Source organism: Clarias gariepinus, chromosome 8 (genome assembly GCF_024256425.1).
Source record: "Clarias gariepinus isolate MV-2021 ecotype Netherlands chromosome 8, CGAR_prim_01v2, whole genome shotgun sequence".
Lineage (NCBI taxonomy): Eukaryota > Metazoa > Chordata > Actinopteri > Siluriformes > Clariidae > Clarias > Clarias gariepinus.
This window is the reverse complement of record NC_071107.1, coordinates 27,787,268-27,808,126: the sequence shown is the minus strand read 5'-3', so window position 1 is coordinate 27,808,126 and position 20,859 is coordinate 27,787,268. Positions and strand designations below refer to the sequence as shown.

Below are 20,859 nucleotides of genomic sequence, written 5' to 3'. Positions count from 1 at the left end.
GAAAGCTGCACAATTTATATGGACAGGCAGCTTCAAGTTGCATTCATCACTGACAGTAATGTCAGTTTTGTTTGCGTTGTTTGAAAGTCTAATGTTCAAAGGCAAATATTTATTCACCATCTTTAAATCTTTGGAAATTAAAGGAAGTACTAGACCAGAAAGGAAAGGGGAATAAGAAGTAAGAAGTCCTTACCTTTTTTTTCTTTTTAAAATATGAACATAAATACAACTTTAAACACACGATAGATGTAAATGTTATATTTCGTGTCAAGGATTCGGTACACAAATCAAGTGACAACACACAATAAAGAAATTGTTAAACACACAATAAAAAAATAATTAAAGAGGAAAAGAAAAAAAGAGAGATAGATACAATAACACTAGGGTTTATAAGATAGGGATCGAGGACATCAATATTAAACCAAATGTTTTTGTGTGCATTTCCTATCTTTATATATTAGATAAGAAGTAAATGTTAAGTTAACTATGAAATGCACAAAAAAGGTTTAGGTTTACTGAATCTTGATTCATGAATAAAAAATGTCTAATATAATTCAACAGTGAGACTCAATGTGCATGAGCCTTTACGCCAAACGCGTCAGTCACGTGATTTAGGCAAGCTTCTGTATAATAGTAAAGAGTAGTATTAAATAGTTTGTAAAAACAGTTAAAATGTTAAAGCTTAAAAATAAGATGATCCGCTTTAATGTAATCATTGATATTCTTTCAGGTTGAAGCCCACATACCTGTCTTTCATGCCTGTCTTTCTGTATGGCAGAACTCTCTGTCCAACTTTATTACAAGCCAATAAAATTTTGTTAGAATTTCACGCTAAGTTATACTGCTTTTATCAATTAAATGAAAATGAAAAAAAATTCACCACTTCAGTGCAGTTATTTCATTGGTGAAAATATATAATATATCCAGTTCAAAAATTCACTTTAGCTTCTGTACTTAATATCTATTGGTAAAGGTATAGCTTATTAGTAGCTTATTTTAAAGTAGTTTATAAAATCTGACACATAACTGTTATTCAACATTTTGATTTCACTCAGGTGCAGGTTAAACGTCAGGCAGATGTCTAAGTACAGTGGTACCTCGGCATAAAAAAAAATAATCTGTTCCCGGAGGCGAGTTCTTAATGGCTATATAACTATAATTTTATTTCTGCATATAAAAATAATCAAAACATAAAAAAGATATGTAAATGGTGTAAAAAAAAAATCTATTCATCCATTGCCATAACTAAACAATTGGTATTAAAAGTACAAACTTGTACAAAAGCTCTTCTTAAGACATGCACATAACCAGTAAATATCCCTTTACAGTATACACCAATAAACCTAAAATTTTTGATCCCCCAACACACACACACACACACACACCCTCTCTCTCTCTCTCTCTCTCCCTCTCTAGTCTAATTATCTGATCCTTATGGCTGACACACACACCATCATGAGCACTTTGGCTTTCCACAATCGCGGCTCCGCCTCACGTCCATTTCAGCGTCTAATAGAGAAACAAGAACCTCCAAACGTTTGACGTCAAGACCGTTACAGCTTTATCGAAACGTAAGATTACTGAGTTCGTAATACGATATTATTCCTACAAACAATGTAGTTAGTATTTCACAATATTTATAAACCTGGTATTGCTCTATTGTAGAACCTGATAAAGTGAAATGTCTAGCATTCATACCAACCTTTACGTGTTTTATTTGTGTTGTGAAAGAATTGAGGCTGCTTCCACACTCATGGAGAAGATATTGAATTGTAAAATAGGAGAACTGGAAGATTATTACGGCTTGCTCGGGTGCGACGAGTCGTCAACGGTAAGATTTCTGGTTTTGTCCCCCCAACCTAGAAGAAGCATAAATGTAATTCTGCCTTGTCATTACGCTCGTCTGAATAGTTAGTAGATTCTCCTCAAACTCGCCTCCCATGGACTTTTCCCATCCTACCAGCCACAGGATTAAGAACTTTCTAACAAATCACCACGAGTTTATTAGTAAACCTAACGTTGCCTTTTTTTTTCATTAGAAAACTTCCAAGGCTCACCGGTCACTTGGTGATATAAATATAGGTGCGCGTTGGAAACAACAATTGGCGTTGTTTATAATAATAATAAAAAAAAACAAGGCCATGGAATCAGGGCAATTTTTTGTATTTGTCACACTTAAATTATTCAGATCCCTTAAAATCAATAGGTTTACTGAATCTTGATTCATGAATAAAAAATGTCTAATATAATTCAACAGTGAGACTCAAGCTGGCCAGGTCCTGCTGCAGCCCCAAACCATCACATTTCCACCTCCATGCTTTACAGCCTTTTCCTGGAAGGCTGTCTTTGGTTTATGCCAAACATGTCCTCGATTTTGTTGTCCAAATAATTACATTCTGTCCAAAGAACATTGTCAGAAAGCCCGTTTAAGGAACTAGGAACTCAAGTTCATTTCCTTTTTTCTAAGGGAACGATTGTTGGTGGAACCGACTGCAATGTATAGCTGTCTGTCATTGTTTATGTTGCACTATGTTCCTATAATGTGTTCATATAATACAAGTAAGTTGGAACAATGTTGTATATAATTATTATTTAACATGCAGGTTATTGTTATTTCTGATGTTTAATTTACTCGTAGTCTTGCACTTAATCGGTTATTTGCTGCAGCGATTGCCGCGTGCATTCTGCTGAGTCATCATTGTTGTGTTAGCACTATATGTAATTGTTCTGAACAAGTTTATTTGTGTTTGCCTATACCAATATAGATTATTTATTTTTATTTATTATTATATTATTTAGTTTAATATTGTTAATCAGATTGTCAAATTGATATTTAGATTTTGTTCATCGGAATTCTGTTAATCACAATTGTCATTTGATATTTCTGTTTAATATATTTGAGTTAAATCTGCATATTTTCTGATAAATACAATAGTGCTGCTTATTGTGTTAATCAATGTTGCTGTCAATTCATTTAGTAATTAGTCATTTGTAATTATTCCTCTTGTTCTTTGTAGACCATTATTCACACTAGAGACATAGGCAGATGCATATATAAAATAAATAAAAGTCTCTCTTAGACTTTTCTAAATCTTAGACTTCTCCTGCTATCCTGATTCTCTGACCGGAATCTGGTTCATGATTGGCCGTCTCAACCAGTTGTAATTTCAATGTAGCAAAGTTTTCTGCAAACATTATTCCAGAAGTCCTGGTCTTTGTCAACATTCTCTCTGGCAAACTTCAGTCTGGCCTTGATGTTTCTATTAGAGAGCAAATGTTTCCTCCTTGCACACCTCCCATGGAAGTTAAACTTGTCCAATCTCTTCCTAATTGTAGAGGCATGCACTTTCATATCAACAGTAGCCAGTAACTTGCTGGGATGACCAGACCTGCCTTGTTGGCATTTGTTTTAAAAGCCCTCCATTTGTAGACTATTTTCTAGACAGTGGAATGACTGATTAAAATTTTTTTTATATCTTTTTAAATCCCTTACCTGACTCATGGGCTGCTATAATTTTTTTTCTGAAGGCCTCAGGGAGCTCTTTTGCTCTTACCATGGTGCTCACTCTCAGTTCAACAATAAGGAGCCTACCAATATAAATGTCTGAGGTTTAAATAGGGCAAGCCTCATTCAAAATGCTGAGTAATGATCTACTAATCATGTGCACCAGGTGTGATCCACTGTGTGTGTGTGTGTGATTTGAGCCATTTTAAGTGGGAACAAATGTGAGGGTGTCCTAACTTTTAGTCAGTTAGAATACTGTATGCATTTTGTAGAATTACAATTACCGAAGATCTTGAACAGTCTTTTCTTCAGTTTTAATTGTTTAGTTAAATTACTTTAATCTCAGTATTGTTAACATTGAGATTAAATATATTTATATATTAAGAAATGTTACAAAATACCCAGGCTTTCATAGGGTGTCCTAATTTTTTTTACATTACTGTATGTACTTTAGGCCTACTGTATATATAATGCTGACTAGTGGATTGACATCATTGTGATTGTACATACTGACTAGTAAATTAACACCATTGTCATTATACAGTATCAATCATGTGACCTATAGAATAACCTGAAATATCCAACACATGACAAAGACATATTCAACATTACTATGAAGCATGACCTGTTAGTCATTTGCCAACACTGCCACACTTGTATAAGTTACATTTTCTTTAGATTGAACGTTGAGTGAGTGAGACCATTGTAAATTCATTTGCCCTCTTTTTGTCCATTGCTTTACCTTTCTCTGAGCCAGGGTGTTGCCTGCATGAAACAATGTAAATGTAAATTTTAAACATCTAACTGCAGACAGTGACTGATTTAATGTAATTTGTTGCTTGATGAAGCAAAGACAATGTTTATATGGACCTAAGACCTGGACCTGTCTTACACATCAATTAAGAACCATTTAAACACATGTGAGCTATCTAGTTTAGAACCTGTTAGAGTCAGAATTCACAGACTATGCTGACAATGTGTTTGGTAAGACTCAGAATTTATTGGAAACCTTATGCCCACTTTGTGTTCAGTTTCAAACAAGGTTAAAGAAATTTACGTTTTGAGCACTGAACAGAGATAGATAGTTGCATTGCATTAAACCCCTAGTCTTCATTAATCTGTACAGTTTATAGACATGTGCAAATATTAATCTTGCCAAAACAGATCATATCAATTTATATTGGATCATTTTTTTTTTGTATCAGTGAACATGGCTGATAAGCAGCGTGTTTATAGTCTGTTGTTTTGTGTATCCATTAGACTGAACAAATTATGGTGGAGTATAAAATAAGAGCTCTGTCTTGCCACCCTGACAAACATCCAGAAAATCCTAAAGCAGGTAAGCTCAAGAAAATGTAATCTAGCCTACTATTAGCCTACTATTCCTGCTAGCAGAAATTGTATACAGTTATATAAATAAAATTGCCTAGTATGATGAACATGTTACCATTTCAAAGATTTTTTTATTTGCATGTGAAAAAGTGATGTGCAGGTAATTAAAAAAGACTTAAGATTGTATTGCATTATTTAAATTCTTTTGTCCAGTACAAGACTTTCAAATGTTGCAACAGGCAAAAGAAATTCTCACAGATGAGACCAAAAGGAGACAATATGATTACTGGTTGAGAAGTAGCATCACAGTACCTTTCAGTGAATGGCAGGCCTTGACTGACTCAGTTAAAATTGTAAGTGACAATTTTTAACAGGACATTTTGTCCTGCATTGATATTTCAATACCCTTTTTTTTATATAGAAATACGCAAACAGTTATTAGGTATAACAGACAGGTTAAATATATACATGCCTGTTTAAAATAAATACATGGGATTTGTTGGATGTTTTATGTATATAAATTTTTAGTCAATGCACTGGGCCCTTAAAAGCAAAAAGGAGCCGATGCTTAAAGCATCAGAAGACACACCTGAATTCCATGCTTGTCAGTTGGAAACTCAAGTGCCAATAGAGGGGATACCGACTGATGAAAATTCTTTTTCAAGTAATTTTAATATACAATATTGTCCTAATGTTATCAGTTAAAAAAATTTTAGTATCATGGTACTAAATATCCACTGTCTTTTAATGTCACTGATCATTTTGATGTTTTATTTCCCTTAGGTGGTTACTGGCATCACAAATTTCACTGTACAGATGATCCTCCTTCAGGCCTCTTGAAAAGGTTTAGAAATTACCAATTATAATAATAAATTATAATGAGTTTATCCTGCAGATAGTTTTTCTTGTTGTTATGTAATTACCTAATCCCATACAGTATGTGTTATTTTATAGTTTTGAAATCCCCAGTATTGTTGTAGAATGTAGAAAATAAATCACTAAACAAACAAAAAAAAAGAAATTAGCACATTATGGCATACAGCTCATGAAAACCCCAAATTCACAATCTCAGAAAATTTGATTATTAAATACAATCAATAAAACAAGGATTTTACATGTAATATCGGACTTATATTTTTCAGAAGTCCGATATTTTATGTACAATCCTTGTATTACAGATGTTTTCGTTTGTGCGCGCAGCAGCTGTGTATGTGTGAATCTAAAGTAAGCTTCCCTCGCTCCCTTCTAATTTTACACAGGTACCCCTACTCCCCTCTTTTCACACATGCGTGCACACAACTAAAACACTGTTTTATTGGAAAAATAAATAAGAAATCTCTCTGATGACACCTGATTCAGGGACACACTAAGGAATCACTGCTGTAAAGTAAAAATAAAACAAATTAACCTGCACTTTACCTTTAAATTGCGACTGAGCAGTGTTTCTGTGTAGAGCAGAGAGAAAGAGTGTGTGTGTGTGTGTCTGTAAAGGCGAAAGTAGGAGGGGTCTGTGTGTGTGTGGGGCACAGTGTCCAATGATGCACACACAGAGCAGGCAAAGAGCAGGTTTAGCCTTAAGCAGAGAGAGAAAATGGATTTTTAACCTCTCTAATGAGACTTGCTTTTGCTTTACACGCGCGCTTTACACGCGCGCTTTACACACATGCATACAGACACAAAATGAAATGTTTTACACACGTACAAGTGATCAGTGTTATAGTAAACAATACACGTGTGCGCATATGTTGATTATACCAGTAAGAGACGCCCACTAAGACCCAGCAGGGGAGACGATTATCCTCAATTCCGCAGTGCAAGATAAAGAAAAAACGTTGGCTCAGTTGTGATCACGCGACGCTTGGCATCAAAACAAGAAGCCCATGCGTGATACATGATACTCGGTACTCGTAAACCAAGACTTGTTCGTTTTCCAAGTCAAAATGTATTAAAAATCTTTGCTTGTCTTGCTGAGCGCTCGCAAATCGTGTTACTCACAATCCGAGGTTTCACTATACATTGAAACCTATACATTGGAAACATGTATATCAAAGCGAAATGATTAATACAAAATATAAAGTAAAAAAAAAAAAAACTAACCTTAACTTTACCTTTGAAAAAAGTAAAAATAAATTCAGACAAATAAGAGTTTCCATTGCTCGCACGCACATTTGTAATTGTAATCATTGCAAACTGCATGACCTTGGGTTATTAGGTGTCTTGGTTGTTGTCATTTCCTTTAAATATACACTCAATATAATAGTTATATTTTGAATTTAGGAGGAATTCCAGCAGTTGTTCACAAAAAATTTAACAAAACTGTTCATCTCACATCTTACCAATACATCCACCTGTAAATAAAAAAAAAATAGAAACTGATTATTTTGCAGTGGTCTTTCTCTCTTTTTTTTTATAAGCTGTTATATTCATGGCAAAACAGCTGCATCTAAGCTTTATATCACCAAGTGCGATGCAAACCATCGAATGGAGTGGTGTAAAGCATGTGGCGAATCATACTTTTCTATCTAGCAGTCAGATGGACGAGTCTTGATTTAGCAGAGATTGGTATTTTTCTAACTGCATTGTGGCCAAGTGTAAAGTTTGGTGGCGGGGGGGGATTATGATGTTGGGTTGATTTTCAGGAGTTGGGCTTGGCCCCTTAATTCCAGTGAATTGAACTCTTAATGCTTCAACATACAGTAGGTACTCAATTGGAATGGCTATTACCGCCGCGGCTATAAACGACAGCAGCCAAAATAACCCAGTTGCATTTCAAAGTCATTTGTGAAATGACTACCAGGTGGTGCAAAGGGACATTTTCACTTGCTGCAGTTCTAAAATTTAATTAAGTAATAAAAAATGTTGTATCGAAGAAATACAATAGTGATGCTAATTTCCATATGAGTACTTTATGTAACAACCATGTACATGAAAAATCTGAGGCAGAGCTATTGATATGTACTGTACAATAATGAGTAAAAAAAAAAAAATTTGTTAAATGTTGTTTAGGCAGACGATCAAGTTCACTAGCTGACAATTTAATTTGTACAAAGAATAAACGGTTATGTAGCGTATCTCTGTATTTGTTTATTGTTACTTAAGTTCTGGGTTATTTCGGGTACTTTAAACACATTGTTGGGTTGCTCATGTTGGGTCATATAAGATGTAGTGGGTCATTTAATAATATTACTGTTATTGTGTCACAAGTGTAGTTTTAAGAGTTGTTTAGGCAAAAATGCGTGTGTATACAGCTCAAAACCTCCATTGGTTATTAAAGATAGCGTCTATTCAGAAAAAAAGCCCCAACGATTTCGGAGATTTCCCGGTGCTCTGTCCATAACACCCAGCCAACGAAGCCTCATCTCGGTAAGAATTTATAAACGTTTTCTAAACATAGGCTATTGTTTTTTTACTTATAATATTTGTTCATTTAATTTAACTGAGGTTTGGGCTCGGGATTTTGATTTGGCATCGAGATCCTCCTCTTTAATTTCCTATGTAGTCTAATCAGCACTCAACCGCACACGAGTTTTCCAGAGCGCACCGGCAGAAGTAGACTAATGATTATAAATGCGTCAATAACAGTAAGCAGAAAATGAAAGGAAAAACAGTAAGCAGACTGACACTGACCATTTTAAAAATTCATTGATAAATTATTGATGTCATTGGTTTCAGTTTTAGTGATGAAGTTAATCATGTCATCTCGTCGTCTCCGCAGCAGTGGATGCATCAAAAATCCACTTTTCATAGGAATGAGAGAAAAGCGGGTATTTCACGTCTGTGTAGAGTTTCGGTTCATTTTCTGATGCGCTCAAATTCACCAAAAACAATACAGAACAGCGCAACCTGTTTGCTTTCAAACATTTACAAAATCATAAAGTGTTTTTGTCATTGTGCGCTTAAATAAAAGTAGAGTCTTATAAAGGCTATGTAGTCTTATAATGTTTTATTATATTGTTTTGGCACATTAATCTGGCAAACATTTTTCTGATGCACACCCAGAGTCAGTTTCATGAAAAGCTAGATATACAGTAAAGGTATACATTTACTTTGCTTAAATTCAATGCAAATAAGAAACTCATATTTAATTTAAATTCTAAATTTGTACCGTATTTTTATTACTGTGATTGTGAATTCGTTTAATGTTTCACTTTAATAATTTAATAAGGTTTTGCCACCTGTGGTACAGTGCAATGGGGGTCATTATTTATTAAAGAAAATTATGATGATCATAACAGCCTACTGCATTTCATTCTTATAATTCAAAAACACAAGTGGGGCTGACGCAGTAGCACCTCCTGAGAATGTTTTAATTTACGGACATTTATTTCATAAATCTACTCCAAATTTCAAGAACACAAAATATATGACACAAAAACCTATACGCGTAGCTTTTCTAAATACACATGATAAAATCTAAAGGCTCACTGTGTTAACGTTTACTTTGCTTAAATTCGATCCTAATCAGATTTATTTTAATTTTAATTCTACATTTGTACTGTAATTTTAGTTCTGTGATTATGAATTTGTTAAACCACAATGTTTTACTTGATTTTATCTGCTACTACGTGCCGCTCTAAAGGAGCACGGCTCATTAATCCTTGAGAGAATTAACTAGGGCCTGAGGCCCCAGTCTATAGTTATATAGCGGCACTTAGCGGTAAAAGTCAGCAAACGCACAAACCCAAATGCTGTCACCGTGTGGTGCAGCGGTAAAACCAACATTTCGATTAAGTACCTACTGTGCCATGAGTGAGTTTGGTACTGTATGGGAAAACTTGACTGGCCTGCAGAGAGTCCTGACCTCAACCTGATAGAACACGGGTTCTTGTGAAAAGCCTTCCTAGAAGAGTTGAATCTGTTATAGCTGCAAAGAGTGGGGCAACATCATCGGAAAGTTCTTATGTGTGTTTGAAGACAGGAGAGCAAGTACTTTTGGCACTATTGTGTGTGTGTAGTAAAAATTAAAATAATTATGCTCTACATGCACAAACTTCTGTTCTACCTAAAGCTTATGGAATTTGGCAAAAACAAATTGTGTATGCAGCTACCCACACATAAAACCTTTTGCAAAAAGAGCTTAAATTATAGGCAGTCGTTCCTTTGGGCAGATTTAAACCTTTTATTGCAGAATGTCTGTGCATTATCTTTTGATGTTTAAATTTTTTTTTATTTCTTTTACTTGAGATTGACCAGTAAAAATTGTGATAAATCTGTGTATTAATTGTTTTCTGTTGTTTGTCTGGAACATGCAAAGAGAGATGCAAAATTTTAATAAAGTTTTCCTCATAAAATAAAGGTTAAATAAATGAAATTGAACCGAAAAAATGCAATGTTTTATTTCCTGTACCATTGTACATTACTCACTTCCCCACATAGCCCAACCCATCAGCAGTTCCTATTCTACCCCAAGCTCTTTATACCCATTTGACACTATGTTGTGATATTGGACAACACAAATAAAATTAATGTGGTAAAATATTTTTTATGTAGTTCCACCTTGCTATTGGCTTGTTTTTCCCATTCAAAGTATTGCCAGTTAAAGCCAGAATCTTAATGAAATTTGCTCTACTGTAGTTGAACTGTAGTTTAGATGTCAAGATTGTCATGTATTTTATTACATGTGTACTTATACTGGGACTATAATTGTTTTTACTAAACCAAGGAGATGTGGGAAGATGTCCAGGACTAATAGTGGTGCATCTTTATCATGAACCAGCTTTTCAAATTCAAATTTTATTTGTCAGAAAACAAAGTCATACACAGTATGATATGCAGTGAATTGCTTATACGACTGCCAGTGACCTTATAAATATGAATAAAAAAAATACGTTAGAAATAAAATTAACTAGTGAAATATACTGTACAAAGTAAAATATACTTTACAAATAAGAACAAAATATCAATATAGCAAATATAAAAATATAGAAGAAAATAGAAATTTGTCAAAAACAGAAATATAGAATTTTAGAAATGGTTGGGGTGTGCAAATATTCATAAAAAGTGACTTATTAAATTGACTTATGAAGTGATTTGTGCAGTGGTCCATAGATGAAAATATAAATATATAGTGCAAGTGTGCATGAATGTGTCCGAAGTGGCCATGAATGCCCAGTCAGTGTTTGATGTTAAAAAGATGGTATTAGTCCTGTGTTTTGTTGTGGTTAAGAGACCTTATCGCCTGTGGGAAGAAGCTCCTCCTCAGTCTCTCTGTGTTGGCCTTCAAGGAGCGGAATCGCTTCCCAGACCGCAACAGGGAGAATCTTCCTCGCCTTGGCCCAGCACTGCCTGCTGTAGATCGAGTGCAGGTCAGGGAGCTTGATGCGGATGATGCGCTCCGCTGAACATACCACCCTCTGTAGAGCTCGTCTGTCCTGCATGGTGTTTCCAAACCAGGTTGTAATGTTTTCCGTCAGGATGCTCTTTATGGTGCAGCAGTAGAAATTCCTGAGCACCTTGCAGGGCAGTTTGAAGTCTCTCAAGCATCTGAGGTGGTAGAGACGCTGCCGGGCCTTTTTCACCACAGTGTTGATGTGACAGGACCATGATAGGTCCTGCGTGATGTGAACACCGAGGTATCGAAAGCTGTCCACTCTCTCCACTGGGCTCCTGTTGATGACTGGGGTTTGGTAGTTCCTCTCCTGCTTGGTACAAAAGTCCACTATTAGCTCCTTTGTCTTGCTGACGTTCAGGAGGAGATTGTGCCTCTGGCACCAGTTCTCCAGATTTCCAATCTCCTCTTGGTAGGCCGACTCATCGTTGTTCGTGATCAGGCCGACCACGACAGTGTCGTCAGCAAACTTGATGACGGCGGTGGAGTTGGTAGTGGCCACGCAGTCATAGGTGTACAAAGAGTACAGCAGGGGGCTCAGAACACAACCCTGGGGGTCTCCAGTGCTGAGAGTGATGGAGGCTGAGACATGTTCAATTCAATTTTATTTATATAGCGCTTTTAACAATGGTCATTATCTCAAAGCAGCTTTACAAAAATGAAAAAAAAAATTCAATTAAAAAAATGTGTATGTGTGAGAAAAATGTGTCTAGATAATAATGAGATAAATGAATGATGAATGAAATGTCTCTGATGATCAAGCCAAGGGTGACGGCGACGGTGGCAAGGAAAAACTCCCTGAGATGGCAATAGAAAGAAACCTTGAAAGGAACCAGACTCAATCAGGGAATCCATCCGCATTTGGGTGATAACAGATAGAAATAACGTGTCTGCCCATCCTTACTGCCTGTGGTCTGCCGATTACCATCGCCCTGTAGCCCTCACCTCAGTAGTAATGAAGTGCTTTAAATGCCTGGTCATAGACTTCATAATTTCTTCACTACCTGACACACTGGACCCACTACAGTTTGCATACCGCCCGAACTGTTCCTTAGATGATGCAATCTCACATCTCCACACACCACTTACTCACCTGGACACTCGGAGGAGGAATTATGTGAACATCCTCTTCATCGACTACAGCTCTGAAATTAATACCATAATTTCCTCCACACTCACCACCAAGCTGGAGCACCTGGGACTCAGCTCATCTCTGTGCCAGTGGATCTCCAACTTTCAAACTGGCAGAACACAGGCAGTAAAGATGGGTGGACATGTCTCAGCCTCCATCACTCTCAGCACTGGAGCCCCCCAGGGCTTTTTGACTCTTTGTACACATATGACTGTGTGGCCACTACCAGCTCCACCACCATCATTCAGTTTGCTGACAACACCGTCGTGGTGGGCCTGATCTCTGATAACAACGAGACGGCCTACCTGAAGGAGATTAGGAATCTGGAGAACTGGTGCCAGAGGAACAGCCTTCTTCTAAACGTCAGTAAGACAAAGGAGTTGATAGTGGACTTCAGCACTAAGCAGGAGAGGAACTACCAGACCCGCGTCATCAATGACAGCCCAGTGGAGAGAGTGGACAGCTTCAAATACCTCAGTGTTCACATCACGCAGGACCTGTCATGGTCCTGTCACATCATCATTGTGGTGAAAAAGGCCCGGCAGCGTCTCTACCACCTCAGACGCTTGACAGACTTCAGACTGCCCTCCAAGGTGCTCAGGAACTTTTACTCCTGCACCATAAAGAGCATCCTGACGAGAAACATCTTAAACTGGTTCGGTACCAGCACCATGCAGGACAGACGAGCTCTACAGAGGGTGGTGCGATCAGCACCAAGCTCCCTGACTTGCACTCAATCTACAGCAGGCAGTGCTGGACCAAGGCCAGGAAGATCGTGAAGAACCTCAGCCATCCCAACAATGGACTGTTCTCTCTGTTGAGGTCAGGAAAGCGATTCTGCTCCCTGAAGACCATCACAGAGAGACTGAGGAGGAGCTTCTTCAGGCTAACACACAGTACTGATACATTTTGCACATACACACATATGGTTTTTGCACTCACTATGGACAACCTGGACATTCACTTACACTAGTGGCCACTGCACAACTACCATTTGTGGACATTAGTTAAATTACACAATTACCCTCTCACAAGTCACTTTAAATATGTCACTTTCAAGCATATTTGCATACCCCCTGGATGTTCTGTTACCTGGATGCACAAGACACTTTAAACACTTTAAATATGTGACGTTTCCATTTATAGTCCATCTATATTCAACTTCATTTTCACAAAAATGTCCATAAAATTCCATATATCTGTTGTACCACTGTTCTTATTTTTCTATATTTTTCATATATTGTATATTCTGTATAGCTGTCTCATATTTTTCCCCCATATTTTATTTATATTGTATATTTGTTCTGTACAGTTATGTTATTTAATTTTATATCTTGTGTTATTTTAAGGTATTTTATCTTAATGTCATGAGCAGTTATCAAAGCATTTTACTGCATATCGTACTGTGTATGACTGTGTATGTGACAAATAAAATTTGAATTTGAAATGTGAATGTATGAATCAAAATGATATGATTGTCCCTGATGAGCAAGCCGAGGACGACAGCGACAGGGGCAAGGAAAAACTTCCTGAGATGGAAATAGGAAGAAACCTTGAGAGGAACCAGACTCAACAGGAAACCCATCTTTATCTGGGTGAAAGCCGTTACCAGGGATTGATGTGCATAATATTATGCAAGACTGGAAGTTTAATATAAGAGGAAATGTGTAAGATTAAAGTCCAGTTTGTTCCTGGAGGCTCAGATAGACTGTAAGAAATTCCAGTCCTGAACTATTGAGCGACTAAAGTTACAGGTCCTCAGAAAACAACTGTCTGCATCAGTCGAGGACAGGACCACCTTCATGGAAAAGTGGAGCCATCCCCAGTCACCATACACACCCCAGACCACACGGGGCATCTATGTGATGAGATCTCCAACCAGAAGCAGGACTCCAGGACGAGTTAGACAGGTCCAGAGGGCAGAGAAGGTCTAGATCAATGGCAGTTCAGGAGCAGCATGTATAGCTCGACAGAGATAGGTAGAGGAAAAGGGAGAGAGAGAGAGGAGAGAGCAGAAGAGGAGAGAGCAAAAGAGATGGATAGATGGCAGTTAGGTACGGCCACAGTTAAACAATGTATAAGGTGAATGTATATTTAGTGTAGATTGCAAGCAGGGACTCCGGCAAGACTAACTATGACAGCATAACTAAAAAGGGAGAGCCAAAAAAAAAAAACACAGACATGAGGGCTTCCTGGGATGTAAAGCAACCAATCACCTCACCGTCAACAAACCTAAGTGATCAATGAGAGTGGGAAAGACGGCATCTAAAAATACCAGTTCACCTAATACTCCACATCCATGAGTCCCCCAGATCTGCTCCTTTACCTAAGGCTAATCTATTTGCAAAAATGCTTGGCTAAATAAATAGGTTTTAAGCCTAGACTTAAACACTGAGACTGTGTCTGAGTCACGAACATTAATTGGAAGACTATTCCATAACTTTGGGGCTTAGTAAGAAAAAGCTCTGCCCCCAGCTGTAGTTTTAGTAATACGTGCTACTAACAAGCAGCCTGCATCTTTTGATCGAAGTAGGCATGGCGGATTGTAAGACACTAGCAGTTCACTCAGATACTGCAGCGCGAGACCATTTAATGATTTATACTTTCACAGGAAGCCAATGCAATGTGGATAAGATAGGAGTGATGTGCTCGTATCTTCTGGTTCGAGTGAGGACCTTTGCTGCTGCATTCTGGACTAATTGAAGCTTGTTTAAGCACCTTGTTGAACAACCAGACAGTAAGGCAGTACAATAATCCAACCTAGTTGAACTAGTTTTTCTGCATCATTTGGTGACAATATATTTCTTATCTTGGCAATATTTCTGAGATGAAAGAATGCTATCCTGGTAATATTATCTACATGTGCTTCAAATGACAGGCTGGAATCTATAATCACACCGAGGTCTTTTACTGTTGCACTTGATGGAACAGAAAGGCCATTTAAAATTACAGTGTGTTTAGAAAGCTTACTTCTAGCTGCTTATGGTCCTATGACTAGAACTTTTGTCTTATCAGGATTAAGCAAAAGGAAATTAATTAACATCCAATCTCTTATGTCCTGCACACATTGCTCAACTTTAGTAAACTGGTTTTGCTGAAACGTATACTTGTGTGTCATCAGCATAACAATGAAAACTAATACCATGTTTACGAATTATGTTGCCCAGAGGAAGCATGTAAAGGGAAAAAAGCAGTGGGCCTAAAACAGAACCCTGTGGAACACCAAACTCAACTTGAGAACATGAGGAATGGTCACCATCTTAATCTACAAACTGATAACAATCAGTCAAATAAAAGCCATAAGTTCCTTTAATTCCTACTACATTTGTGAAGGAAAATACTATGATCAATAGTGTCAAAAGCTGCACTGAGGTCGAGTAACACAAGTATAGTGGCCAGAGTAAATCAGAGGCCACTAGGAGGTCATTTACTACTTTAACAAGTGCTGTATCTGTGCTGTGATGAGGCCTAAATCCTGACTGATACAGTTCGTTTATGCTATTTCTATGTAGATATAAACATAGCTGCTGTGATACTACCTTTTCCAGAATTTTAGAGATAAAGGGGAGGTTTGATATCAGCCTGTAATTGGAAAGCTGACAGGGGTCAAGGTCAGGTTTCTTGATTAGTGGTTAAATAACTGCTAATTAAAGGGATTTAGGAACATACCCACTGCTGAGTGAACAGTTAATTACTTTCAACAGGGGTTCTGTTATTGCTGGAACTATCTGCTATCAGTCGATCATAATATTCTTCTTTGGCAGTTTGAGCATTTGCTTGGAATCAGGTGTACTGCTTTGAAATGGTTCATACACACTGATTTACTCCTACTGAGTCCAGTATGGACATAAATGCTGTTTTTAGAGGGTCTTCTGGATTCTCAAAATGAATATTAAAATCTCCAGTAATTAACGCTTTGTCTACGGAAACAACAAGGTTTGAGAGAAAATTAGCAAATTCACAAAGAAACTCAGAGTACGAGGTCTGTAAATGATGATTAACGGAATCGTCTAAGCTGACTTTATGTTACTATAGAGAATTTTAAATGCATTAAATTTAAATCTGTGTTTTTGTACGATAGCCAGATTATCGTTGTAAATAACTGCGATGCCTTCTCCTCTACCAGTTAGACGAGGCTGGTGTATGTAGCTGTATCCAGAAGGACTAGCTTCGTTTAGAGCTACATACTCGTTCTCTTTAATCCAGGTTTCTTTTAAACATAATATATCAAACTCGTGGTCTGTGATAGTTTCGTTAACAATAACTGCTTTAGATTTGGGTTTTTGTTTAACAGACACAGTATCTATACAGTAATCCCTGAGTGATGACTCTATGCAGCTAGCAGACGGTTGGTTTATCCTGTCTGTCTGCTCCCTGGCCCGGGCTCTGGATTGTCACCAATTAACTAGGCCTCTTCTAAGACTATGACATATACTACAAGAAATGAGAGCAGCACCTTCCCGAGTGGAATGGACACCGTCCCGCCTTAACAGGACAGTTTTGCCCTCAAAGGTCTTCCAATTATCTATGAAGCCCACGTTGTTTTCAGAGCACCACCTGGACATCCAATGGTTCAGCGACCATAACCTGCTGTAAGCTATGTCGCCACTTCTCATTGGGATGGGACCAGAGCATATTACTTCAACGGACATCGTCTTCGCTAGTTTAAACACCACTAAAAAGTTATTCTTACTAACCTCTGACTGACGAAGCGGTATATCGTTAGCTCCAGCATGTACCACTATCTTTGAGAACCCGGGATACACCTAAGCACTGCTGCTGGCGCCCTTAAAGGCCTGGCTAATTTCACATGTCTCAGTATAGAGATTAATTAATTTTATTTGAAGCTTCTGAACGTCTCGGATGGAGCAGGAGCACTGATTTAGTTCTAAACTCGCTTCCGTGAAATTATTGCTAAAACAATATTGTGTTTGAATAAATCAGATCTACCACAGCAGATAATAAACTATACTATGTCATTGTAAAGTTAAATAAGTGAAAGACTCAACATACAAGCACCATCTGTGACAGAGAATCGCCACCTCACAGTATCTACTATGATGTAACTATGATGTAACAGTATAGGGTCTGTGTATAAAAACCTGTGTGTAAGAGACTGCAGTCAGTAACATGTGAGACAGGGAAGCGTATCGGCTGCTGGTCATCTCAGGGACACTGATGGTATGATAATACCGCTCTTTACTTATACGAAAGACTGATCACTTAAATCTTGATTAAATTACTTGACATTTAATTAATTCACTATAGTGCTCATTACAAGAAAAAGAGTAACTTATGGTATGTTGTAATTGTTGTTTAAGTTTAAATGTATTCACAAAAAATGTTATATGATGATGTGTATTACATGCCCTTTAAAGGATTCATAGAATAGTATGTGTTAGTTAGTTGTGTTAGAAGCTTAGTTAAATAATTTTGTTGGTGTATTTGTTTAAAAGTTTATTTAACTGGTGTGTTTTAGAAGTAGTAATTTAACAGTTATTTACCAGGAATAGTGATGTACCCTTTTTTCTGGTTTTCATTTAAGGTTATCGACCTTGCTCTCTCTCCCTCACTTAGTCTAATCTATTTTGAACGATTGTTGTGTAACCTGCAAAGCTGTCAGACACAAGAATTAAAAGTGATTCCAGAGTTGATTCCCGTGTCCCCTGTAGTTGGCTATGGCTTTTTTCGAGTTTGAAGCAGAGGCTGATGTGCAAATTCCCAGATAACTCGACAGTCATAACCGAAGCAAACACCACGATTATGCCTCGTTTTGTTCAGTGTTGCTAGGCAACGAACCACGCGCCTAATCGGCGGGAACGTGGTTCACTTGGCCACGGTGTATTATAAACCTGTGGATTGTTTTACTGTTTATGCTCACATAAGAATCCTGTAATAAAAGCAGGGGAAATGTGGAAGAGGCCACTCAATGAGAACTAAATCAAAGATTTCAGTAACCACACTGAGTGTAACATCTGCATAGTGACACTAAACAGCTGAACAACTTCCCTTTTCCGTTTACCTCTGAAAAAAAGCTGTATTTTGTTTGTTTATATTTAGAATTTTTATTAAAGCCCAAGAAGTACGCGCACACACACACACCTTCCCTGAGCCCTCGGTAAACATCCAATCACCGTCGGTATGCAAATGAGACGTAGCCTAACGTAGTGTCGTGTCGGATTTCAGCCGTTACGGAGTGGAAAGACTTTGAAGCAGTTTCAGGGTTTTTTTTTTTTTCAGTTACAACAAGCACAGCGATGAGTCCACGTTGTTTCACTGTTTATGACATAGTGACACTAAACAGCTAAACACCTTCACTTTTCCGTTTACCTCTGAGGAAAAAAAGCTGTATTTTGTTTGTTTATATTTAGGATTTTTATAACATTACAAGAAGGTAACAGTTTGGTCCGTGTAGTTAGCGCCCTTGTAGAAAATAAATAAATGAATAACACCTTCCAACCACCTCTTTTAGTCCATTGTTAGTTTTAGTGATTTGGCAGAAACTAATTATCATTACATAAGTACCATAACACCATTGATCATGAGTTTTAGCTGAAACTAATTCTATACATGTAACAGAAAATGTAGACGCAGATTCCAAATGAATAAAGATGCATGCTATTACATATATAATAGCATGCATCTTTTTGTATATATATTGTGATCACACCTACAGTTCTTTTGTTCTAGGCTGTCGGTCAAATATCTCTCCACTTGGAATGGAAGCACAAAATGGAGGGACATCATGCAAGGGATTTCAGCATCTCGACGCACAGTATACTAAGCTGTTTATAAAGTCGACAATGTTTGTTTTTTTATTCTGTAATCTCTCGTGTTTACCTTGTACTGTACAATGTATATTAATTTTCTTTTATAAATTACTATAAATAAACTACATATGCAGTTGATTTACCTTAAAGGACTTTTCAGTTTTTTGTCTGCTAAACTAAACAGGGTCAAGTAATAGCGATTTTATTTGAAAAGTATTATATATATAACATGTGTTTGATTGACATAAAAATGTGGGGAAAGATTAAGAAACACACTGAAGCGGATTCTGAACGAAACAATGTTGATAAGTTCAAGCTTAGATTAATATATACACTGCTTCAAAGTCTTTCCACTCTGTGACCGCCGAGTGTGAATGTAGACCAAACTGTTACCTTCTTGTACTTCTTGTTACTGCGCTGCCCCCTCTTGTTACTGCGCTGCCCCCTCTAATAGTTAAATGTGTTAACAAATTTAACTATTAGTCAAAAATAACACAAGTAAACACAAAATGCAGTTTTTAAATGATGGTTTTTATTATTTAGGGAGAAAAAAATCCAAACCTACATGGCCCTGTGTGAAAAAGTAATTGCCCCCTGAACCTAATAACTGGTTGGGCCACCCTTAGCAGCAATAACTGCAATTAAGCGTTTGCGATAACTTGCAACGAGTCTTTTACAGCGCTCTGGAGGAATTTTGGCCCACTCATCCTTGCAGAATTTTTGTAATTTAGCTTTATTTGAGGGTTTTCTAGCGTGAACCGCCTTTTTAAGTTCATGCCACAACATCTCAGTAGGATTCAGGTCAGGACTTTGACTAGGCCACTCCAAAGTCTTCATTTTGTTTTTCTTCAGCCATTCAGAGGTGGATTTGCTGGTGTGTTTTGGGTCATTGTCCTGCTGCAGCACCCAAGATCGCTTCAGCTTGAGTTGACGAACAGATGGCTGGACATTCTCCTCCAGGATTTTTTGGTAGACAGTAGAATTCATGGTTCCATCTATCACAGCAAGCCTTCCAGGTCCTGAACAGCAAAACAACCCCAGACCATCACACTACCACCACCATATTTTACTGTTGGTATGATGTTCTTTTTCTGAAATGCTGTGTTACTTTTACGCCAGATGTAACGGGACACGCACCTTCCAAAAAGTTCAACTTTTGTCTCCTCGGTCTACAAGGTATTTTCCCAAAAGTCTTGGCAATCATTGAGATGTTTTTTAGCATAATTGAGACGAGCCTTAATGTTCTTTTTGCTTAAAAGTGGTTTGCGCCTTGGAAATCTGCCATGCAGGCCATTTTTGCCCAGTCTCTTTCTTATGGTGGAGTCGTGAACACTGACCTTAATTGAGGCAAGTGAGGCCTGCAGTTCTTTATATGTTGTTCTGGGGTCTTTTGTGGCCTCTCGGATGAGTTGTCTCTGCGCTCTTGGGGTAATTTTGGTCGGCCGGACACTCCTGGGAAGGTTCACCACTGTTCCATGTTTTTGCCATTTGTGGATAATGGCTCTCATTGTGGTTCGTTGAAGTCCCAAAGCTTTAGAAATGGCTTTATAACTTTTACCAGACTGATAGATCTCAATTACTTTTGTTTTCAGTTGTTCCTGAATTTCTTTGGATCTTGGCATGATGTCTAGCTTTTGAGGTGCTTTTGGTCTACTTCTCTGTGTCAGGTAGCTCCTATTTAAGTGATTTCTTGATTGAAACAGGTGTGGCAGTAATCAGGCCTGGGGGTGACTACAGAAATTGAAGTGAGGTGTGATAAACCACAGTTAAGTTATTTTTTAACAAGGGAGGC

At 37.6% G+C, this 20,859-nt stretch overlaps 2 protein-coding genes across 4 annotated transcripts in view; one reads left to right on the top strand and one right to left on the bottom strand.

Annotated features, from left to right (window-relative positions):
* sirt1 (sirtuin 1) overlaps nt 1-3,566 on the bottom strand; it is a 45,082-nt gene extending 41,516 nt beyond the window's left edge. The window contains exon 1 of the mRNA XM_053502739.1: nt 3,494-3,566. Coding sequence (XP_053358714.1) covers nt 3,494-3,557 — 64 coding nt within the window. The 5' untranslated portion in view covers nt 3,558-3,566. The remainder of the gene's footprint in view (nt 1-3,493) is intronic.
* Nucleotides 1,484-19,140, top strand: dnajc12 (DnaJ (Hsp40) homolog, subfamily C, member 12). Of its 3 annotated transcripts, XM_053502741.1 has the most exons (7): nt 1,484-1,571; nt 1,732-1,831; nt 4,766-4,844; nt 5,051-5,190; nt 5,366-5,501; nt 5,621-5,681; nt 18,988-19,136. In XM_053502741.1, exons 2-7 carry the CDS (start codon nt 1,754-1,756, stop codon nt 19,079-19,081), a joined length of 588 nt encoding a protein of 195 aa, XP_053358716.1. In that variant the 5' UTR covers nt 1,484-1,571; nt 1,732-1,753; the 3' UTR covers nt 19,082-19,136. The 3 variants fall into 3 exon arrangements, with proteins under 3 accessions (XP_053358716.1, XP_053358717.1, XP_053358718.1); XM_053502742.1 differs by lacking the exon at nt 18,988-19,136 and having other exon boundaries at nt 5,621-5,854; XM_053502743.1 differs by lacking the exons at nt 1,484-1,571; nt 1,732-1,831 and adding an exon at nt 2,457-2,559 and having other exon boundaries at nt 18,988-19,140.
* The last annotated feature ends 1,719 nt before the right edge of the window (nt 19,141-20,859 follow it).